General features: G+C 37.7%; 1 protein-coding gene across 3 annotated transcripts in view; it reads right to left on the bottom strand.

Moving 5' to 3' along the window:
* The window catches only part of ATR (ATR serine/threonine kinase), a 121,659-nt gene that overhangs the window by 41,278 nt on the left and 57,671 nt on the right, over positions 1-22,710 (bottom strand). For all 3 annotated transcript variants that reach the window (XR_004437311.1, XM_033212418.1, XM_033212419.1), the window contains exons 25-34: positions 20,272-20,392; positions 18,372-18,509; positions 17,135-17,345; positions 12,669-12,847; positions 9,866-10,030; positions 8,061-8,152; positions 4,333-4,424; positions 2,635-2,812; positions 1,040-1,219; positions 388-547 (exon numbers count right to left, since the gene is read on the bottom strand). Coding sequence is in view for 2 of the 3 variants with exons in the window: in XM_033212418.1 (XP_033068309.1) it covers positions 388-547; positions 1,040-1,219; positions 2,635-2,812; positions 4,333-4,424; positions 8,061-8,152; positions 9,866-10,030; positions 12,669-12,847; positions 17,135-17,345; positions 18,372-18,509; positions 20,272-20,392 (1,516 nt within the window). In the remaining variant the exon portion in view is untranslated. The remainder of the gene's footprint in view (positions 1-387; positions 548-1,039; positions 1,220-2,634; positions 2,813-4,332; positions 4,425-8,060; positions 8,153-9,865; positions 10,031-12,668; positions 12,848-17,134; positions 17,346-18,371; positions 18,510-20,271; positions 20,393-22,710) is intronic.

Below are 22,710 nucleotides of genomic sequence, written 5' to 3'. Positions count from 1 at the left end.
GACAGTAACACTGGCAAGTCCACAGAGAACTAATTATCTGCCAGCGACTAAGTGACATAGTTACATTCATTTAACCAACATTTACTGTATGTATACATACATAAGGTGAAAAATTAAAAGGTCGTTTTCCTCAAGGAAAATGTAAGATAGATGAAAACTGAAAGAACTCCACATTCAGCCTTGAAATGGGAAGGTATCTGGGGACTGTAGAGTAAAAAGAATAGTTACTTCCAGGCTATGGTAGATAACTAATGAAGAAAAGTGATAGAAAAGGAAGGTTCTTAATTTGGATTAGTTATGTTCTCTCAGTTGGCCTTTTAAGGAAGTACATAATTCCCAACAGAATATATATATATATACATCTGATGACATTTCCCTGGCCATTACCTTGGACCAGAGCCACTTTGCCCTTTCCACATACAGTTCAGCGAGTCGTGATTCCCCTGCATTAAGGAGAGCATTGTAGGCTGTCTGGTGGTGACCAGCCTTTCTAGCTACTCTGGCACTCTGCAGCCAGCATTCTCCAACCATTTCATCATAATCTGGTCTAAAGGAAGTAACAACACATGGGTGAGAGAGACCACTGATAAGTGTATGTGACAACTTCACTTAAACAATTTAAATCTAGGTCATAAACTTTGCAAGTAGTTCCAATGTTTTGAAAACCCCTCTTCCCAACACAGAAACTTCTTCATATACTATTTCAAAGGAATTAATGATTAATTTGTTCAAAAAGACTTGACTTAATTTTCTTATAGTGCTCCGTTTTACCTATTATAAACCTTATTCTTGATTTTTATCAGTAAAAAACATATCCCTCAGATATGTATTTAACATCTTAAAAAAGAGAAAGAAATGGTGTATAAAAGTGCTTCTTAAGTTCTAGGTTCCTTTCAACCAGATAGTGTAGCCCTGATAATTAAAAATAGAAAAAGATAGATTCAGAAAGAAAATTAAGAAATACAAATACCCCCAAATAATATCCAAATACCAAATTCAAGATAAGTGACATTTTTAAAATAAAAGTAATATGAGAAACCTTTTGTTGAGGCTTAGTAAAGCCCTCCGGAGAGCCAGGATAGGCTCCTTGGCTCTGTAGGAATTCTGGGTCATTTCTAGTCGAGCTACCCAGTTTAGAGAATCTTCTTGAGAACTGTCACCTGGAGAATGCTGGAAAAGTGGTTTGATGCTATGCTCCAACTCACACAACATGTGCAATCTGAAGATAGATAGAGCCTATGTTAAAATGTTATCACATTCAGCCTTATATTAATCTCATATATAAAGCATGTACTTTGAATCAGAAATAAAGAATTTAAAATACACAGTTGTCTTTGGTAGAACTTTAATATATCCTTGCTAAGTAAACAATTATAGTTTTATCTTTTCAAATTGAATGTAAACAGCAGTTTATGCTGGTTTATATATTTAGTGCTTTAGCCAGACATGGTAGTGTGTACCTGTAATCCCAGCTACTCAGAAGACTGAGGCAGGTGGATCACTTGAACTCAGAAGTTCAAGGTTGCAGTGAGCTATGATTATGCCTGTGAATAGCCACTGCACTCCAGCTCAGGCAACATAGCAAGACCCCATCCCTTAAAATAATAAGTAAATAAATAAATAAATAAATAAAATTAATTACATTAAAAATTTTAAAATAAATATTTAGGGATTTGCAGTGAATCCCAAATTCCTAATTAAATTGGAGAATGATGGATAAAACTAAATTCAAATATATGAAAACCAAAACTTACCACCTAAATGAAGATAAAAGAAAACATGGATCCAGTATAAACCAACATGAGGTATTTGCATATATTGCTGGTGCTACTATAAGACGGCCTGGCATAGCAGATGATAGTAAAAAATTGTGAAATTAATGTAGTTTTTTTCTAAGAGTGATGGAAACTGTGATACATTCACTCTAGCTTTTTCCCCCTTGTATGACAGTCAGTGTCTATGACTCAGTGTTCAAGGCACAAGGATATAGCTGAGTAGCTACAGAACAGAATTAAACTCAGTGGTCCAATCTCTAGTTTCCTTAAGATATCACCAAACGGGTTGATACTAAATATAGCGAATTCTTCTAATTTAAAAAAATGTGCTATGTGATAAATTTCTTATACTTTAATTACAGTATTTAGTTTATCATTTTTCCTCAGGTAGAATTCACAGACCTAAAATGTTTTCCAACATTTTCTTCCTCACCTCTAAAAGTTAATCTTCTTTCTAGTAATGTGATACCTATATTTTTTGGGGAAATATCAAACACATTTCTAAATGAAAAGGAAAGGGAAACAATGAATAAATACCAAGCACCAATGTGCCAGGTGCTATAGAAGTCTATGTTATAATTGGTTATATAGAAAGCAAACTATGACATTACAAGAGGACAAACATAAGTTCTTTTTATTGTGTGTTCCATTAATCTCATAGTTGTCTTTCCTTAAAAGGATGTATGTTAGAATTTTTTTTAACTGTAGGGTAATTGCGAGGTAAGAAGAATGAAAGAGCTATCTGGTGTAGCTTTGCATGATACCAAACACTCTATTAATTTTTTACTCATCAAAAAATTCCAATCCTGTCAGGTGACATTTACAGGCCAGGAATATAAAAATGGAAACCCCAAAATACCTCACAATATATTCATATCCTCGTTGGTAAGAGCCTCTTTCAAAGCTTGCAGCTGAAAGAGGTACAATTTGTTCTGCTCTCACTAGTTTCAATGTGTCATAAAAAGCTGTGATATCTCTTTTTTTGGCTGATAATAATAGCTGTCCCAGTCTGACACTCCATGTTGTAGATTTTCCATCTGAAAAACAAATGAAGAGTCAAGAAATGTCATGGCAGCTGGGTCCAAGACTCAGCTTTATTTCATTAGATAAAATGGTCAGCTGAAATATCAAACAGGGGGCTTCATTCCTTTTTGTTTGTTTGTTTTTTAGACAGAGTCTGGCTCTGTGGTCCAGGCTAGAGGGCTATGGCATGATTATAGCTCACTGCAGCCTTGAACTTCTGGGGTCCAATGATCCTCCCACCTCAGTCTCCAGAGTAGGTGAACAGGCATGACCCACCATGCCCAGCCAAGTTTTTAAAAAAACTTTTGCGGCCGGGCGCGGTGGCTCAAGCCTGTAATCCCAGCACTTTGGGAGGCCGAGACGGGTGGATCACGAGGTCAGGAGATCGAGACCATCCTGGTCTACACGGTGAAACCCCGTCTCTACTAAAAAATACAAAAAACTAGCCGGGCGAGATGGTGGGCGCCTGTAGTCCCAGCTACTCGGGAGGCTGAGGCAGGAGAATGGCGGGAACCCGGGAGGCGGAGCTTGCAGTGAGCCAAGATCGCGCCACTGCACTCCAGCCTGGGCTACAGAGCGAGACTCCGTCTCAAAAAAAAAAAAAATAAAATAAAAATAAAAAAATAAAAAAAAAAATAAAAAATCTTTTGCAGAGACAGTCTCACTATTTTGCCCAGGCTGGTCTTGAGCTCCTGGCTTCAAGCAATCCTCCCATCTTAGCCTTCCAAAACACTGAGATTACAGGTGTGAGCCACCATGCCCAGCCTGGTTTCATTCTACTTTAAACAACTAAACAAGGCAATCATAAAACAGGCTAGGGCCGGGCGTGGTGGCTCAAGCCTGTAATCCCAGCACTTTGGGAGGCTGAGATGGGCGGATCACGAGGTCACGAGATCGAGACCATCCTATCCTGGCTAAGCCGGTGAAACCCCGTCTCTACTAAAAAATACAAAAAAACCAGCCAGGCGAGGTGGCGGGTGCCTGTAGTCCCAGCTACTGGGGAGGCTGAGGCAGGAGAATGGCGTGAACCCGGGAGGCGGAGCTTGCAGTGAGCCAAGATCTGGCCACTGCACTCCAGCCTGGGCGACAGAGCGAGACTCCGTCTCAAAAAAAAATAAAAATAAAAAAATAAAACAGGCTAAGAGATTAAGTATGAATGTTGCTAAGTTAATTAAGTCTGAATATTTATGTCATATTAAAACAGCTTTTTTTTTTTCCTTTGAGACAGAGTCTCACTCTGTCACCCAGGCTGGAGTGCAGTGGCGCGATCTCAGCTCACTGCAACCTCCACCTCCCAGGTTCACGCGATTCTCCTGCCTCAGCCTCCTGAGTTGCTGGGATTACAGGCGTGTGCCACACGTCCCCCTAATTTTTTGGATTTTTAGTAGATATGGGGTTTCACCGTGTTAGCCAGGATGGTCTTGATCTCCTGACCTCGTGATCCACCCGCCTCAGCTGCCCAAAGTGCTGGGATTACAGGTGTGAGCCACCGCACCCAGCCTAAAACTGCTTATATTTTAAGAAGTAATTTTACCTGCTGCCAAATAGTTTTCCACCAAATCCCACTGTGATAATTTCCAAGCTGCTTCCACTCTGTACGTGTTTAATTCATCTGTCCACTCGGACCTATTAAAAGAAACCCGTATCAACTAAACTTTAATTTATTTAAAGTGACATTCAGAGATTTTTCATTGGTTTACATCTCTATTTATTACATTTATTGAATTTGCATTATATTTTGTTCTTAGATACAAAATAATTATCTCTATCCAGCAACTACCCAGAAAATTTTAATCTTTCCATCCTTCAAAAATATTTTTTCACTAATTACTTCTGATACACCATTCTTCAACAAATTAAAGTGTGCCATATATTAGAGCAGAGTTAATTCCTGAATAATAACTAAGCCCATTGTAAAAATAGCTGCATGCTTAATTTGAACAAAGAGCAAAGAAGAAAAAGAGCCAACTGAACACACATAAATTCAGAGATAAGCAGTTCTAATAACTTAGAATTCCAAATTAAATTTAAGACAAAAATACAGGGGGGCCAGTGGTATAACTCAGGGACAGTTGGGAGGCATCTAGAACAATACCAAGAGCAAAAGAAAGTTACAATGATTTGTCAACGGCATAACAAAGTATATAAAACTAGCTACCTAAAATATATACCTATTTCTGAACTACTTTCAGTTAGTTTAAAATTTGAGTTTGCAAAACCAGTATGATATAGGCTAATTATTTTGTTCTAAGCATTCTACTTAGGTGACATTAGGATGACCAGTGATATTTGAGATCATGACTACACAGAAACAGCTAGGCTTTCCTCATGTTTCTTTTTTATTAATCATACTGTCTGAATTTCTGCCATATGTTTAGATCCTAGGCTAGGCACAATTTTCCATTTAATAATCTAATAACACTGCATACAGCACCTATATATCCATATTATAAACAAAGTAACAGAGAGGCTGGAATCAATATCCTCGAAAGTTTTCCTTGCTCTTTTTATTACAGTAAAAACACATAAAGAAAAGATAACAAGTGATCTAACAAGTTTCAATTTAAAAAATTTTAAAAATAGCAGCTAGAGTATGTTCCAATTTCTAAATTTACGACCACCACCAAGAACAGTTTAGAATAAGGCTAAAGAAATACAACTGAAATGCAATTTTCAAAAGTCCAATTTCGAACGACTCTACAAGCTTACCATCAGACATCAAAATATAAAAATTTCAGGATAAAAATCTCAGTAGAATTAGGCAGTATTTGTTATCCAAATGTGGGATAACAGATTACCTATGGGATAACACATAACAGAGGGGATGTGTCACAAGAAGCCTTATACCAAAAAGTACCAATGGCAATCAGGATCAGGCTGTGACAATGTATCCACATAAATGGGTACATTAAAAAGAACGATAAATAGGGTAAGCACAGTCAATATTTTAGGAAAAGTATTTGCTTAATGCAAATAGAAATTACCCCAAGAAAAACATGCCCCATCCATAATCATTTGCTTCACCATGACACAGCACCCCTTCATTGAATATTGACGCGTGCCTCTTTCCCAACCCAAATCAGGAGGCTCTATGTATCCCAGACCCAAAGAGAAGAAAAGAGGAGTCTGAATGTGTAGTCTACATCAAAAAGAAATTTGACACCCCAATTTGAGCCATGACTCTTTCCCAAATCTGTGTAATCTATCTATTCATAAAGTCTCTCAACTAATCAGGAGAAACACATCTAAACATATAAGCATTCCTTCTCTACTTCTGCAAAACTTCTCCTGTGATTTCATAAATTCCACTACTGTGATACCATCTGACCAACAGTGAACTTCTCTGCCCTTAGACATTGTAGAATGATAGTCTTTATGAATCACAGTTTTGGAACCTATACAAACAGTACTTAGAAAAGGCTGGCTTCAGAATCTATAAGAAGCTTAAATAAATCAATAAGCAAAAAAAAAATCCCATTAAAAAGTAGGCAAAGGACATGAGCAAACACTTCTCAAAAGAAGACATACAAGCAGCCAACAAGCATATGAAAACATGCTCATCATCACAATTATTTGAGAAATGCAAATCAAAGCCACAATGAGATACCATCTCACACTAATCAGAATGGCTACTATTATTATTTTGAGACAGAGTCTCCCTCTGTTGCCCAGGCTGGAGTGCAGTGGTGCAATCTCGGCTCACTGCAACCTCCATCTCCCAGGTTCAAGCAATTCTCCTGCCTCAGCCTCCCAAGTAGCTGCGATTATAGATGTGCACCATCACGCCCAGCTAATTTTTGTATTATTTTAGTAGAGATGGGGTTTCACCATGTTGGCCAGGCTGGTCTCGAACTACTGGCCTCAAATGATACATCCACCTTGGCCTCCCAAAGTGCTGGGATTAAAGGCATGAGCCACCGCATCCAGCACAGAATGGCTATTATTAAAAAGTTAAAAAATAACAGATGTAGAAGGGGTTGCAGAGAAAAGGGAATGCTTACACACTGTTGGTGGGAATATAAATTAGTTCAGCCACTGTGGAAAGCAGTTTAGAGATTTCTCAAAGAACTGAAAATAGAACACACAGCAATCCCATTACTGGGTATATTCCCAAAGGAAAATAATTCATTCTACCAAAAAGATACATATACTCGTATGTTCATTGCAGCACTATTCACAATAGCAATGACATGAAATCAACCTAAGTGCCCATCAATGGTGGATTAGATAAAGAAAATGTGGCACATATACATAATGGAATACTATGCAGCTATAAAAAAGAATAAAATGGGAGCTAAACATTGGGTACACATGGACACAAAAATGGGAACAACAGACACTGGGGACTACAAGGGGTGGGGGAGGGAGGGAGGCAAGAGTTGAAAAACTATCTTTTGGGTACTATGCTCACTATCTGGGTGACGGGTTCAATTGTATCCTAAACCTCAGTATCACGTAATATGCCCTTGTTACTAACTTGCACATGTAGCCCCAGAATCTAAAATAAAAGTTGAAAAAAAAGAAAAAGGTGGCTTCAGAGTAGTCCAAAAACAGTGGCCTGTATATTCTTTGGCTAACTGAGATCCCATTCCCTTTTGACCAGATTTTACTGCTCAGAATAGCTATTTAGAGTCTGATGAATAAATCAAGGAATACAGCTTTCAGCTCTCACAGCAAAGCAGCTTCAAGAGCAGTGTGCTAATCTCCACATTTAATCTCCAGACTAGAAGAACTACTCAGCCTTAATTTTTTGCCACACATATGTATTATTTTTTGTATAATTTGATTTTCAATAATAAACCCACCATCTTTGGGAAAGGAAGGCTGCTTTCACATTCATCAATCATTTAGGGTAAAATCAGTGCACACAGTCCACAGTGGTATTCCATCAATCAGTCACAAAGTTCGCTCTCCCACCTCTAGCACGGAAAACAACTGGTACTGATACTGTAAGCAGAGCATAGATGCCCTTTGAGGCCCAGGAAGTCCCATATGAGCCTCATCAATAGCCGGTGGGTTCTAGAAGTTCCTTGTGTTAAAGAAAATCTAATTCAAGGATGGCTCTTTAGATAGAAGCTGTTAAGTGGTAGATTGACTATGAAAAATTTGAGGAAAAAAAAATTTTGGTGCTTATCTCCAATACCATGAAAACACATAAAACATTTATTACTCTACTAAACATTAAGTTACACAATTCACTAATTAAAAATTTCCCATTCAGATAAAATAACAAAAGAAAATCATTATTTTATAAAATATTACCTGTTAGCATGCACTCCATTCACCTGAGTGATAACAGTAGACAGCTGACCAAGACCTAACATGGACTTTACTACACCATGATAATGAATGATCTAGAAATTTAAAAATATTTAAAATAGCAATTATCACTTCAATAATAGTTTGGGGACCAAAAATAGCTTAACTGATATTCTTTAAAAATTACTATTTACTTTATTGCCCTTATTTTATTATTATTATTATTATTTAAATTTTTTGTAGAGACAGGGTCTCGCCATGTTGCCCAGGCTGGTCTCAAACTCCTGGGCTCAAGAGATCCTCCTGCCTCAGCCTCCCAAAGTGCTAGGATTATAGGCATGAGCCACCATGCCCAGCTACACCTTTCTTAATTTAACAATTGACTTTCTTACTTACATGCAGGACCCCCATCACAGTCCTAACACATTTAAAGTAACATAAATAAATGTAGACAACCTAGAAAATCTCAGATTGAAGTTATTATATTTTTCCAGATTTGGACTACTTTTTGGTTCAGATCCAATATTAAAAATATCTAATATCTTTGATATTCTGTTTAGAGATTGTCATATTTCTCACATAAACATTCAAGCTCAAAGGTCCTGATGTTTTCAATATGGATTTGGATTTCAGGCTTTAGCAACCAAAAAGTTAAAGAGGATTAGGTACTATCCTTTAAAACGAAAATAAGATTGTGAAAAATAAAGAACTTATATATTGTGCTTCTGAGAAACATGTCAAATATGACAGAAGCCATCATCCCAAAATTAGAAAGAATCTAAGGCAAGATTATAAATTAATGATTCTAAACCCCTTTCCCATCCTAATAGACACACAACTTATTCCCATTACTAACTGTAACTCAGTGATTGTACAGGACCATTTTAGAGACGTGCAGGTGGGTGAGTAGGATGGGGGTAGATGTATAAAATATGAAAATCTTTCTCAGGCTATGGAGAATCCCTCCTTCTACAAATTGATCCATGGCTTACACTTTTAATAGCAAACTAAAAATATATACATTTTAGAGTTATTAAATGAACATTTTAATACAGATATACTCCATAATAAATCTCATTCATTTAGGGAATTTCTAAAGTCATACAAATATAGTATTAGAAGGGATTTTTTTTGTTTTGTTTTGAGATGGAGTTTCACTCTCGTTGCCCAGGCTGGAGTGCAATGGCATGATCTCGGCTCACTGCAACTTCCAACTCCTGGGGTCAAGCATTTCTCCTGCCTCAGCCTCCCAAGTGGCTGGGATTACAGGTGCCCACCCCCAAGCCCAGGTAATTTTTTGTATTTTTAGTAGAGATGGAGTTTCACTATGTTGGCCAGGCTAGTCTCGAACTCCTGATCTCAGGCAATCCACCCATCTTGGTCTCCCAAACTGCTGGGATTACAGGCGTGAGCCACCGCACCCGGCCTGGAAGGGATTTTTAAAATCATCTAGTAAAGTCTCTAATTTTATCTGTTAGGAAACTCAAGCTTAGAGAGTTTTCCAGACACTCTGTGACACTGATAGAAACAGTATTAAAACTAAGGTTTCGGCTGGACGTGGTATGGTGGCACACGCCTGTAATTCCAGCTACTCGGGAGGCTGAGACAGAATTGCTTGAGCCCAGGAGACAGAGGCTGCAGTGAGCCAAGATCGTGCCACTGCACTCCAGCCTGGCCGACAAAGTGAGACTCTGTCTCAAAACAAAACAAAACAAAACAAAACAAAACAAAACAAAACAAAACTAAGGTTTCCAGAGTTCCTATTCAGGGCTATTTTCATTACAGCTGCCTTTTAATTATTATCTTACCTGGTCTGGTTCTAGTTGAATAGCCCTATCATAACAAGCAGTGGCATCCCTCAGCAAACCAAGGCTTTCATGTTCAAGGATCTGTTCTTTTAGAGATGGTTCTGCCTTTCTAATTGCGCTGACTCCAGCCACTCCATCAGGTTCATGCATAGCAGCATACAATTTCTTTGTTCAATGATTAAAAAACAATCAAAAACAAGAAAAAAATACAACTGGAAATAAAACTATAAAACCACCTGTTTATATTGAAAGAGCAATTTTTTGAGAAATTTTTCCTCAAAGTAATAGTAAGCACTTGTTTCATGGCAGAGTCACAGTAAAATTATAAACTTATTTCCAGACATTCTATTCCCTCAACATTCTTATTGCTCTTAACTACAAATCTATCAATAGCTGTTATTGATCATAAGGATTATAAAGAACCTCAGGATCCTAAAACTGTCTAGATCCAAATGATAACATATTCTATTGAGTACAGTTTATAAGAGTTTTATTGAATTTTTAAATTTTTAAAAATTTAAATAACCTTTTTAATATATTGTTATTGAGATGCCTTTAAGAAAACCAAGACAGCAATCTGGGCTCAAAGGAGATATTCAAGCTAAAGATAAAAATTTAGGAATCAATTAGCACAAAGACATTCTCTCGCAACATGAGAAAGAATGGGATGATCTAGGAAATGGATAAAGAAGAAAAGAAGGCTGAGGATAGAGACTAGAGTTTCTACATTTATCAACAAGGAAGAGCTGGCAAATGAAACAGGAGAAGCAAGAAAACTTGGAAGAAAACTGGAGAATAAAATATCCCAGAAGCCATGGGAGAAAAGCAAATGTCTTAATGAGAACGGCATGGTCAATGATACTGAGGTTAAGAAAATGAGGGCTGGGAACAATTTACTGGATTTAGTAACATGTGGGCACCAATTTTCTTAGCAATAATAGTGTCAAGAGAAAAGAAAAAGAGAAGTCTTGTCGAAATGGGAAGAGTGAATAAAAAACAAAGAAGTGATTGCAGTATAAGGAAACTAGACAATTCTTTCAAAAACTGGTTATGAAGTTCTGGAAACAGAGAGATGGGATGTATCTAAAGGAGAAGGTAAGATCAAGGGAATTATAAAAAGTTACGGCTTTACCAGAACATGTCTATATGCTCTATATACTCTGGTTCCCAAAGAGAAATTAATTACACTAGAGAAAGAAGGAATATATGAAGAAGTTATATCTTGAAATTGAGAACACAAGTAGAAAGATTGAATTTTGAGAGGAAGAAATCCTTCCTTAAAAATAACAGAAGAAGCCAGGTACAGTGGCTCAAGCCTGTAATCCCAGCACTTTGAGACGCCAAGGCAGGCAGATCATTTGAGGTCAGGAGGTCAGCCCAGGCAACATGGAAAAACCCACCTCTACTAAAAATACAAAAAATTAGCCAGGTGTGGTGGCAGGCCTGTGGTCCCAGCTGCTCGGGAGGCTGAGGTGGGAGGATCCTTTGAGCTTGGGAGGTGGAGGTTGCAGTGAGCCGAGATCATGACACTGTACTCCAGCCTAGGTGACAGAGCAAGACCCCATCTCAAAATAAACAAATAAACAAAATAACAGAAGGGAAGAAAAAGAATATGGTGCAGATGCTGTGCATTTGCAGATTTTTCCGAATGAATGATGAAGCAAGATCGTCAGCTGGAAGCAGGGAAACAAAGTGAAGGTAAGAGATAGTCATCTCGACAAGTGGGAAAGTAGCCTTACTAGAGAAACACAGCAGGCCGGAAGGTAATGTTAGAGTACTGCAGTTTTAAAGATGTTTGAGATCATGAACTTAAACTGAAACCAGTTATAACACCCACTGTGTAATTTTTCTCCAGCTGCTTACATGGTTGGAGTTTTACAAAGGGAGTACAACGCAGTGGGAAAAAGACAAGAAGTTGAGCATCACTCTAAGGGAACGATTTTAACCATGAACCATAGACTTAAAGCTGGACAAAGAGGAACACAAAGACAGGACGGGGCTAATATTTATCTTAAGACTGCAAGTTACTAATTTTCTAGTTCTTTTATCACACTTTGCTTTTTGATTTGAAAAGCCCACCAATCTTAAGCTCTTATTTAATTCCACTGTATTCGCCTCACCTGCTTGCTCTTACTTTCTTTTCTTCCCTACACAATCATAACATTGCCTAAATCATTATTTCACCAGCATTTTCATGCCTGATACCTGACATAACCAACACTTCCCCCATCACTCACTCCCAAATTCAGGACCACAACTCTCACAAAGAGAAGAGTAATTCCTTGAATCGTGGCCCTTCCAAACTCCTCCTCCATAACTGCCACAGGCATTGAGCTAAAATCCCATTGTGACCATAACACTTCCCTAGTTCACACCCTCCAAGAAGTCTGTGCAACTTAAAAAGTCCTCTATTATTTGTGATCTTTCCTCTGCCATTCCAAACTGACACTTTACTCTTTGGCATATACCATGCTCTTTTCAAACACTCCACAGAGATGCCTCTGCTTATAATGTCTTACCTCCCTATACTGCTCATTTTTTAAGACACCATCTCCAAGAAGCCATTCCTGACCTCTTGGCTCATCCGCTTCCATCTCCCACCCTATTCCACATGGATGAGTTATCTGTTCTTCCTCAGGGTACATGTGTGTTACTATACTTAAAATATCATACCAAATTGATGTTCATCTCTCCCCATTAATCTATAAGCTTCGAAGCATAGCATCAATAAAATGAACAACACAAACATAAAAGACTGGCTACATTAATTTTCATTATTAAATTCACTACATTAACTTCAGACCTGTAAAAATCCAAGATGTTCCTGAATATTTTGCTTCTTTTCTGTAATAAATGATTCAAAGTGCATTACAGCTCGTGTGTATGCTTTGGAGCGAAAGGAAGCTACTGCCAGAGTATCCTGGGGTATGAGGTCTAGAAAACGGGTTACACTCTGATAGTCTTCATAATCCACAGTAGATACTAGATCATAAAAAAAGAAGTTGAGTAATTAAAGACTTTTAAGATAAAACTTTAAAAGTGTCAGTTTAAGTAAGTTCAATTTATTTCACTAAACAAATTAATCTGAATGTATTAGGATATATTTAGAATGTAACTAACAACAGAACAATTATTCAGAGAGTCTTGCTCCAACTCTGCCATTGTAACTTACCTTTCTTTGGATAATCATTTAATTTTTAATTTATTGAGCCTCTATTTCTTTTTTTTTTTTTTTTTTTTTGAGACGGAGTCTCACTCTGTCACCCAGGCTGGAGTGCAGTGGCGCGATCTCGGCTCACTGCAAGCTCCGCCTCCCGGGTTTACGCCATTCTCCTGCCTCAGCCTCCCGAGTAGCTGGGACTACAGGCGCCCGCCATCTCGCCCGGCTAATTTTTTGTATTTTTTTAGTAGAGACGGGGTTTCACCGTGTTAGCCAGGATGGTCTCGATCTCCTGACCTCGTGATCCACCCGTCTCGGCCTCCCAAAGTGCTGGGATTACAGGCTTGAGCCACCGCGCCCGGCCGAGCCTCTATTTCTTTACCTATAAAAGGAAAACGTTAGTATCTGTCTTGCCTTCCTTACAATGTTGTTGGTGAGGATTAAATATCAATCTATTATTATATTTTGAAAAGATATAATGATACAAAAGATACAAGATTAGCTATTTTTTGATGACTATAAAAAATGATTAAATGTAGCTATTTTGTAGGGAAAGTACAGAACTATGGAAATAACCTTTTTTAAAGTTTAGAATTCTTTTTTTTTCCACCTATTTTTTCTTGGTTGCCAAATGTACAGTATCACCAATTAAAATAGAAATTGAAAGTAAAAGTGCCTTCAAAGTAAAACCACAAGTACTTTAGGATAATTTTTCAAGAGTGTACAAAAAGACAAAAATTAAAAACTTCTAAATGAGGACAGTCTAGTTTATAAATTGTTATTTAAAACTTCTAAATTTTAATGATTCATAACAGCATGTAGAAAACAAGAAACAAATTTCTTCAAAATTTAAATAATTAAGGTAGTATATTTTATTTTTTATTTATTTACTTTAAAAAATTTATTTTGATCTCACTCTGTCACGTAGGCTGCAGTGCAGTGGCACGATCATAGTTCACTGCCGCCTTCACCTCCTGGGCTTAAGTGATCCTGCCTCAGCCTCCAGAGTACCTGGGACCACAGGCATGTGCCACCACGCCTGGCTAAGTTTTGTATTTTTTGCAAAGATGAGGTCTCATTATGTTGCACAGGTTGATCCTGAACTCCTGAGCTCAAGTGATCCTCCCGCCTCGGCCTCCCAAAGTGCTAGGATTACAGATGTGAGCTACCGTGCCTGGCCTAAGGCAGTATATTCTAAACAGATTATATTTAAAATAATCTTATTTTAAACCTTATTTCCATCAAAATTTGCAGATGATTTCAAATTATGATTTTTTTTTTTTTTTCTGGAGACAGGGTCTTGCTCTGCTGCCCAGGCTGGAGTGCAGTGGTGTGATCTTGTCTCACCATAGCCTCAACCTCACAGGCTCAAGTGATCCCCACACTTCAGCCTTGCGAGTAACCTGGGACTACAGGCACATACCAACCACACCCACTAATTTTTGTATTTTTTGTAGAGATGGGGGTCTTACAAAAATGTTAAAGAAATGTTAAAGGTATTGTACTTTTGAACCATTACAAATGTTATTCTTAAAAGCTAGAATTTTGGCCAGGCGCAGTGGCTCACGCCTGTAATCCCAGCACTTCGGGAGGCCGAAGCATTGCCTGAGTTCAGGAGTTTGAGATCACTCTGGGCAATGTGGTGAAACCCTGTCTCCACTAAAATACAAAAAATTAGTTGGGTATGATGGCGTGCGCCTGTAGTCCCAGCTACTTGGGAGGCTGAGGCACAAGAATCGCTTGAGACTGGGAGGTGGAGGTTGCAGTGAGCCAAGATCGTGCCCCTGCACTCCATCTAGCTTGGGCTACAGAGTAAGACTCTGTCTCACAAAAAAAAAAAAAAAAAAAAAAAAGCTACTGTCACTGAAAATGGTGATAACAGAGTGTTTGCTTTTACAGTACCATTTTGACATGCAGAAATAAAACCAAACAGGCCGGCTGTGCTGGCTCACGCCTGTAATTCCAACACTTTGGGAGATCGAGGCAGATGGACTGCTTGAGCCCAGGAGTTAGAGACCAGCCTGGCCAACATGGTGAAACCCTGTCTCTACTAAAAGTACAAAAAATTAGCTGGGCATAAGGCATAAGAATCACTTGAATCCAGAAGTGGAAGCTGCAGTGAGCCAAGATCACGCCACTGCACTCCAGTGTGGGCAACAGAGAGAGGCTTGGTCTCAAAAAAAAACATTAAAAATAAACATTTAATTGTTAAATATAAAAATATATTAATAGCCAGATTCCAGACGAAAACATTCCCCAAAGCAGGTAATTACTGGCAAGTCCAGAAAATTTTCGAAAAATGATAAACTATTTTGCTTAACAACAGGAATGTATCTGCTTCAACAGAACAACAAGAGGGAGATGCTCAGAAATTGAGAATTACGGAAGGGGAAGGCCTCTTTAAGGATTGTTAGATAGTTAGTTTTTCAATTAGCCTGAAAGCCTGCAGGAAAAACACCTGATGTCCATGAGAACAGCTGAGGTATAAAGCCAGATTATAACCATCCACTTATTGCAAGAATGAAAAAAAAAAGGTTCAGAGAAAGTAAGAATATCTATTAGTGTATGATGAATATAATTCTCATCAATGCTCATACCATAGGAACAAATTAGCAGGTGTCATTTTTAAATCAAGATTCTTCTTAGTGAAAGTTGTAATATCACAGGAAAAAAAAGTAGTGCAAGGTAAGATATAGCAGGGTGTAGTGTAGTAATGCATATAAGCATATCTGGACAGCTGGCTGGATACCAAACACTACTACAGACAAGAAAAATAAATAAAGAGAAATAGCTTCTCTTTAGGCCAGGAAATAAATAAAATTAAAATCTCCCTTGAAATGTAAAACTTAAATGTGAAAAATAGCTTCTCTTTAGGCCAGGAAATAAATAAAATTAAAATCTCCCTTGAAATGTAAAACTTAAATGTGAAAAAGATTACCAAGAATATTTTCCAAGTGAAGAATGACAAAGACCAGAGTACACACACACACACAAACACACACACACACACACACAAACACACACACACACAAACACACGTGCACACACACAAACACACACACACACACAAACTGAGGGAGCATGTAATATGTTAACATGGAGGATTAGGTTAATAACAATATTATCATCTCATTTATTTCACACTTTATAATTTCATCATCTCATTTATTCCTCAAAGCAATCTCCTAAGGGAGATAATATTAACCCCATTTTGGCCAGGTGTGGTGGTTCACGCCTGTAATCTCAGCACTTTGGGAGGCTGAGGTGGGTGGATCACTTGAGGCCAGGAGTTGGAGACCAGCCTGGCCAATATGGTGAAACACTGTCTCTACTAAAAATACAAAAATTAGCCGGGCATGGTGGCACATACCTGTAATCCCAGCTACTCACAAAGCTGAGACAGGAGAATTGCTTGAACCCAGGAGGTGGAGGTTGCAGTGAGCCAAGATCCTGCCACTGCACTCCTGCCTGGGCAACAGAGCAAGCCTGCATCTCAAAAAAAATTAATAAATAAAAATAAAAATATTAACCCCATTTTATACAAAGAAAAAATAAATATGTGTCTTGTCCAACTGAGAGTAAGAAGAGAGAAAGGTCTTATGACTATAAATTCACTGTTTCTTCTCAGTGAAAAGGCCACACTATTACCCATTTTAAAAATACACAAAACGGCTGGGTGCGGTGGCTCACGCCTGTATAATCCCAGCACTTTGGGAGGCCAAGGCAGATGGATCACCTGAGGTCAGGAGTTCGAGACCAGTCTGGCCAATATGGCGAAACCCTGTCTCTACTAAAAATACACAAAAAAACTAGCTGGGCATGGTGGTGGGCGCCTGTAATCCCAGCTACTTGGGAGGCTGAGGCAGCAGAATTGCTCGAACCCAGGAGGCAGAGATTGCAGTGAGCCGAGGTCATACACCACTGCACTCCAGCCTGGGCAACAAGAGGGAAACTCCGTCTCCAAAACAACAACAACAATAACAACAACAACAAAGACAAAACAAGGTATATTTTAAGCTAGCGCTTAAATTATAGAACTGATAAAGGGAACAGCTAATTGGTGAATAGTTTAAAAAAAAAAAAGAAAATAAACAGAAGTGATAACTCACCCAATGAGTCTACCTTATTTCTGTTTGATTTACTGTGTGGACATTTCTCAGCTTTCAGTGCCTGAAATTTGTGCCTTGCCCACTGGGTGAGATGGTCAAGCATGGAGAACACAGTCTGTGTACTGAGTTGACACAGATCAGATGCAATGTCTTGGGTATTTATGGTATGCTGATCGTCATGCTTTAGAACTGCCATAATTTCTGCATAAACCTATGAGAACCATTTTATAGTTAATAATAATATCTATATAATACCATTTAATGATTATATGACATATAAAGCTAACCATTCTAAGGCAAAAATTTTCAAAAGAAAAAACACAATCGGCCAGGCATGTTGGCTCACACCTGTAATCCCAGCACTTTGGGAGGATGAGACAGACCAATCACCTGAGGTCAAGACCAGCCTGGTCAACATGGTGAAACCCTGTCTATACTAAAAATACAAAACAATTAGCCAGGCATGGTGGCACATGTGTGTAATCACAGCTACTCAGAAGTCTGAGACAGGAGAATCACTTGAACCTGGGAGGTGGAGGTTGCAGAGAGCCGAGAGCACCACTGCACCCCAACTTGGGCAATACAGGGAGACTCTGTCTCAAAAAAAGAAAAAGAAAGCACAATTGATCAATAATACATTATTGTTCTTATCTATAATTAAATCAATCCAAATATTAGTCTAAAAAGAAAATATGCTAAAGACTAAAGAAAATTTTTAAAAATTGAAAATATTCTAGATTATTCAATAAATGATAATGAAACTTTGTTAATAGTAAAAAATCTTTCAGTAATATCTCACACTATATGCAAAATTAATTTCAGAGTAATTGAAGACAATATAAAAACAGAAGAATTAAAAGAAAATATAGCAAAGAAGTTCATGACATAAAAGGCATCACATAAAAGGCTTAAAATTAATAATCTATAAAAGATGTATAAATTTTGCATTTACATTTAAAATTTCTGCATGGCAAAAGGTGAAAAGGTTAAAAAGAAAATGACTAAGTTGGAATAATTTTTGAAAACGCAATTGGCAACAAATTGGTAGCTAGAATATACATAGAACGTCTATCAATTAAAAGGATACACACATCAAATAGGCAAAGATATGTAAATGAACATACATAGCCATACATAGATCTACATTTCCTACTAATAGGTAGTCTTTCTAATATGAATTACATTGGACAAAATAAGTTTCACATGTTCAAAAACCAAGTAAGATGATTTATCTTACCTCCTGCTGATCTTCTTGATTACAACCCAGTAAGACATACACCAGAATATGTGGAAGAAGATAGATGGTCACTTTGAAATCATGCTTCATCATAATGCTACAGCAGGTGAAAATTTTACTGGCAAGATCATGCCGAACCTGTAAACTCAAAATGTGTAGAGACAGTAACACACTTTAATCTATTGATTAAATGTCAAAAACTAGCATGCGAGATAATTTATCAAGGGCAAGTATTCATTTCCAAATTTTAAAAAAATTTAATTAATTTTTTAATTAAATTATTTGGGGTCGAAGTCAAATGTTGTTATGACTTAACTTTTGATTTGCTAACACTGTGGAACTCATAAAATTTTAAAGAGATTTTTTTCTTCAAATACAAAGCCAAAAAACAACAAAAAAAACCTCACAATATTCCACAGCTGAAAATAGTTAACAGTATTCCACATTTCACACATTATATTTTCAGTATATTCATTAAAAAAAAGAAATGTCAGCCGGGCACGGTGGCTCATGTCTGTAATCCCAGCAATTTGGGAGGCCAAGGCGGGTGGACCACGAGGTCGAGAAATCCAGACTATCCTGGCCAACATGGTGAAACCCCGTCTCTAGTAAAAATACAAAAAACAAAAACAAAAAAATTAGCTGGTGTGGTGGCGGTTGCCTGTAGTTCCAGCTACTCGGGAGGCTGAGGCAGGATAATCCCTTAAACCAGGGAGGCAGAGGTTGCAGTGAGCTGAGATTGCGCCACTGCACTCGAGTCTGGTGACACAGCAAAATTCCGTCCCCCGCCCACCAAAAAAAAAAGAGAAAATGTCTTGAAGTTACCAACTACAAATTAGTATAATGATATTTTAAAACACTAACAGAAATGTTAATTAAAGGCGGGGCACGGTGGCTTACGCCTGTAATCCCAGTACTTTGTGAAGCAGAGGCGGGCAGATTACCTGATATTAGAATATCGAGACCATCCTGGCTAACACGGTGAAACCCCGTCTGTACTAAAAAAAATACAAAAAATCAGCCAGGCGTGGTGGCGGGCGCCTGTAATCCCAGCCACCTGGGAGGCTGAGGCAGGAGAACGGCATGAACTCGGGAGGCGGAGCTTGCAGTGTGCGGAGATCACTCCACTGCACTCCAGCCTAGGCGACAGAGACTCCCTCTCAACAACAACAACAAAAAACACAAAGATTAGCCGGGCGTGGCGGCTCATGCCTGTAATTCCAGCTACTCAGGAGGCTGAGGCGGGAGAATCATTTGAACCCGGGAGACCGAGACTGCAGTGAGCCGAGATCGTACCACTGCACTCCAGTCTGGGGGCAAGAGCAAAACTAAGTCTCAAAAAAAAAAAAAAGAAATGTGAATTAAAAACAAAAATTATAAATTTTAAATATACTGTAAACATTTTCTCAGAACACAGAGTACCTTTTGTCTATCCAGCATGTAAAAACTTCTCATTAAGGAAATAGAAATATACCTGTTTTTCCATGAAAATACATTTTAAAAATCTTTATTTTTATTTTAGAGGAAGTTCAGATAATATAACTTCTTTTAGAAATGCCATTAGAGTATAATATATCTCTTTATTGAATGTCTTTTTATTATGTAAAAAACTCTGACATAGCATTTACATCCTTTTACACAGTATTATTTTACAATATAAAAGGAACAAACATAATGCAATTTTGCACACACATTAAGACTATAGTAATTTTCTTGGTGAAACAATTACTTTTCACTCAGAAACTATTATTCTCTATTAGTAAACATTTTCTTCAAAAATTTCTATGATTATCAGCACAAACACTTCAATGACTATTGTGTGTGTACTATGCATTCAGATAGATGTTCTGGTTTCCTTTAAAATTTCTGTTCAGTGAACAAACTGAACAGGGTTTCTTACCTTTGTTATAAGATAACCTGCCCAAGATGCTGACCATTCTGCAAAGTTACTACCCAATTTACTTAAGTAAATTGGCTTCTTTACTCCAGACCAATCGGTTGACTTCTGAGAACTCTTGTATCTGTAATTTTGAAAATTTGTTTATTAAAAAGATAAATCCACCTGTTTAGAATTTTAGTAAATTACAGCAACTTCTTCAGTGACTACTGTAGTACTGCCTTGCCTTTACCGCAATCTGCTTACCTTTTTCCAGCATCCTTCTTAGGGGTGAGGTAGATCATTCTTGCACATCTAAAGTACTTTTAAGGATTCGAGTTTGCCCCCTCGTCTTCCTCAGATCCTTCCAACTTTATTCTTATATAAGAAAAACCTGTTCCTTTGAAGTTCAAGCCACCCAGGTATACTATTTTCTAATCCTCATTATGGGCAACTACTCAAGTCACTGATTACCAAACTCACTGATAACTTTAGAACATTGCTCAGGGTTTTCTTTCTTCCCCAGTGTTATTATCATCCTGGGTGACTTCAGTGTCTAGCTGGAACACTTAATTAAGCTCAAAACTTTCCAATGACTTTCTCCTCTACTCATCAGGCTCAGGAATTATCAGGGCTCCCATGCTAATTCAAAGAATTTCTTCACTTCAAAATCAATTATTTAGACACCTCATTGTATGGTCATAGTTTCCTAAATTTCCAGTTTTTTCACCCAGTAATTCCAGCACATCCATTCTCTCTTGTTGAGATCTTCTGTTTTGTGACCCTGCTAAGCTCTCCTGATCTATGACACCCCCATCTCTTTGCCTCTTTCCACAACCATCTTAGTCTGTATGGTCCTTCACTTCTAGCATTCTCTTGGTAACATCAATATCATCTACCCACTCCATCACCACACTGTCTTTTCCAGCAGTATTCATCTGCTAACCTCTCAACCTTGAATCAGTCTAAATATTTGCCTTTACTGAAATAATACTCAGGCCACTGCACCGATACAGGAAAATCACTAACCCACTTATAAGATTAGTACTACTATGTATTCTTAGTCTTCAATGTCAGTGGGCCGCTAAAGTTACAGAATTCCTTCTAAGTTTTCATTATGGCTCTCTTCTGTTTTCCAGTGACTATTTCAAACCATCACCACCCTCCTAAAGTTACCTACACCAAATCCATTGCCACTTTCAGCCAGTGAGGTCATCTCCTATACCTCCTACTTCAGAGTAAAAACAAAATCATTGCTTCCCGCAATGAAATCTGTAAACTTAGCTGTGTTCCATCCATTATTTTATCTTTCCCTATTGCAAAAAAAAAAAAAAAAAAAAGAGAGAGATCTTACTCCTTCTAATTCCCTGTAAGGGCCATGGCTCTCCCATTCTAGATGCTCCTTGGGGTCCTTACTATACCAACTATCACTTCTCTCTCACATTACTTCAACATGGCCCTTTCTATTTGCTCCTCAGCATTAACATTTAAACACGTTCAGAGAGCTCTCATCTTACAGCTACCCATGTGTAGGATTTTTTCAGTGGCATGGGTTTCTCTCAACTCACCAATAAAAGCTTCGGAAATAATAAATAAATGCCTATACCCAAAGTTTTATACCCAAATTTTATATGTATATAAAATTTCACTGTATTCCAAGTTTCTAACAGTTGAAAAATCCAATAATCTCTCAGTTAACCATCACACTAAACCAGGAAAAAAAAATTCAAATCCCTATTTTGAATTATCACGAGTATAGTTCTCTAGATGATTTTTTTCAAAATTATAGTAAACTTAGCTAGAAAACTACTGATACTGGGATACAAGCCAGGTTCTGCCTAGTCACATCCTGATGTTTTCTCCTAAAGTTATTTCTATGGCAATTTTGAACTGCAGTTGTTCTGTCTGGTTCTAAATTTCAATCTCCCAAATACAGTCATCCTTTAATCCACATTTAGTGATTACATATAAAGAGCCTGAATTAAAGGAAAAAAAAAAAACATAAAGTATGGAGTATAAAGGTAGCAAAAATATGAATATGCTTTTAAGAAATTCTGTATTTCCCTAGGTCCTCTGGAGTAAATATCAAGCAGTCCAAGCTATAAAATTGAGCTACAGGCTAACCTAGTATTTTAGTGTTTCATACAAAAGGGAATCAACGCTATTGAAAATGCGCTCTATCAACCTCTTAATTTTATGTGGCTTCAGTTTCAACAAGCAGATCCCAACTAGGTGAATCTCCTAACTTCCATCATTGAGGAACCATTCAAGAGGTTATTCTAACTGCTCAGGTATAAAAGCTAAAGACCAAAAGAATTTTCATTGCTTTGTTAAGATCACACTTTTAAGCGACCACTTAAAAGTTGCTTCCTATGAAAAAAAGAAAACAAGTAGGCAGAAACGTTGGCTTCTACTTCTTATGAAGTAGATGATAGCCAGCCTCACAAATTCTGCCCCCAAAAA

The sequence above is a fragment of the Trachypithecus francoisi genome, unplaced genomic scaffold, assembly GCF_009764315.1.
Source record: "Trachypithecus francoisi isolate TF-2019V2 unplaced genomic scaffold, Tfra_2.0 Lachesis_group0, whole genome shotgun sequence".
NCBI classification, from domain to species: Eukaryota; Metazoa; Chordata; class Mammalia; order Primates; family Cercopithecidae; genus Trachypithecus; species Trachypithecus francoisi.
Note: the sequence above shows the minus strand (reverse complement) of the source record. Positions and strands in the feature narration are given on the sequence as shown.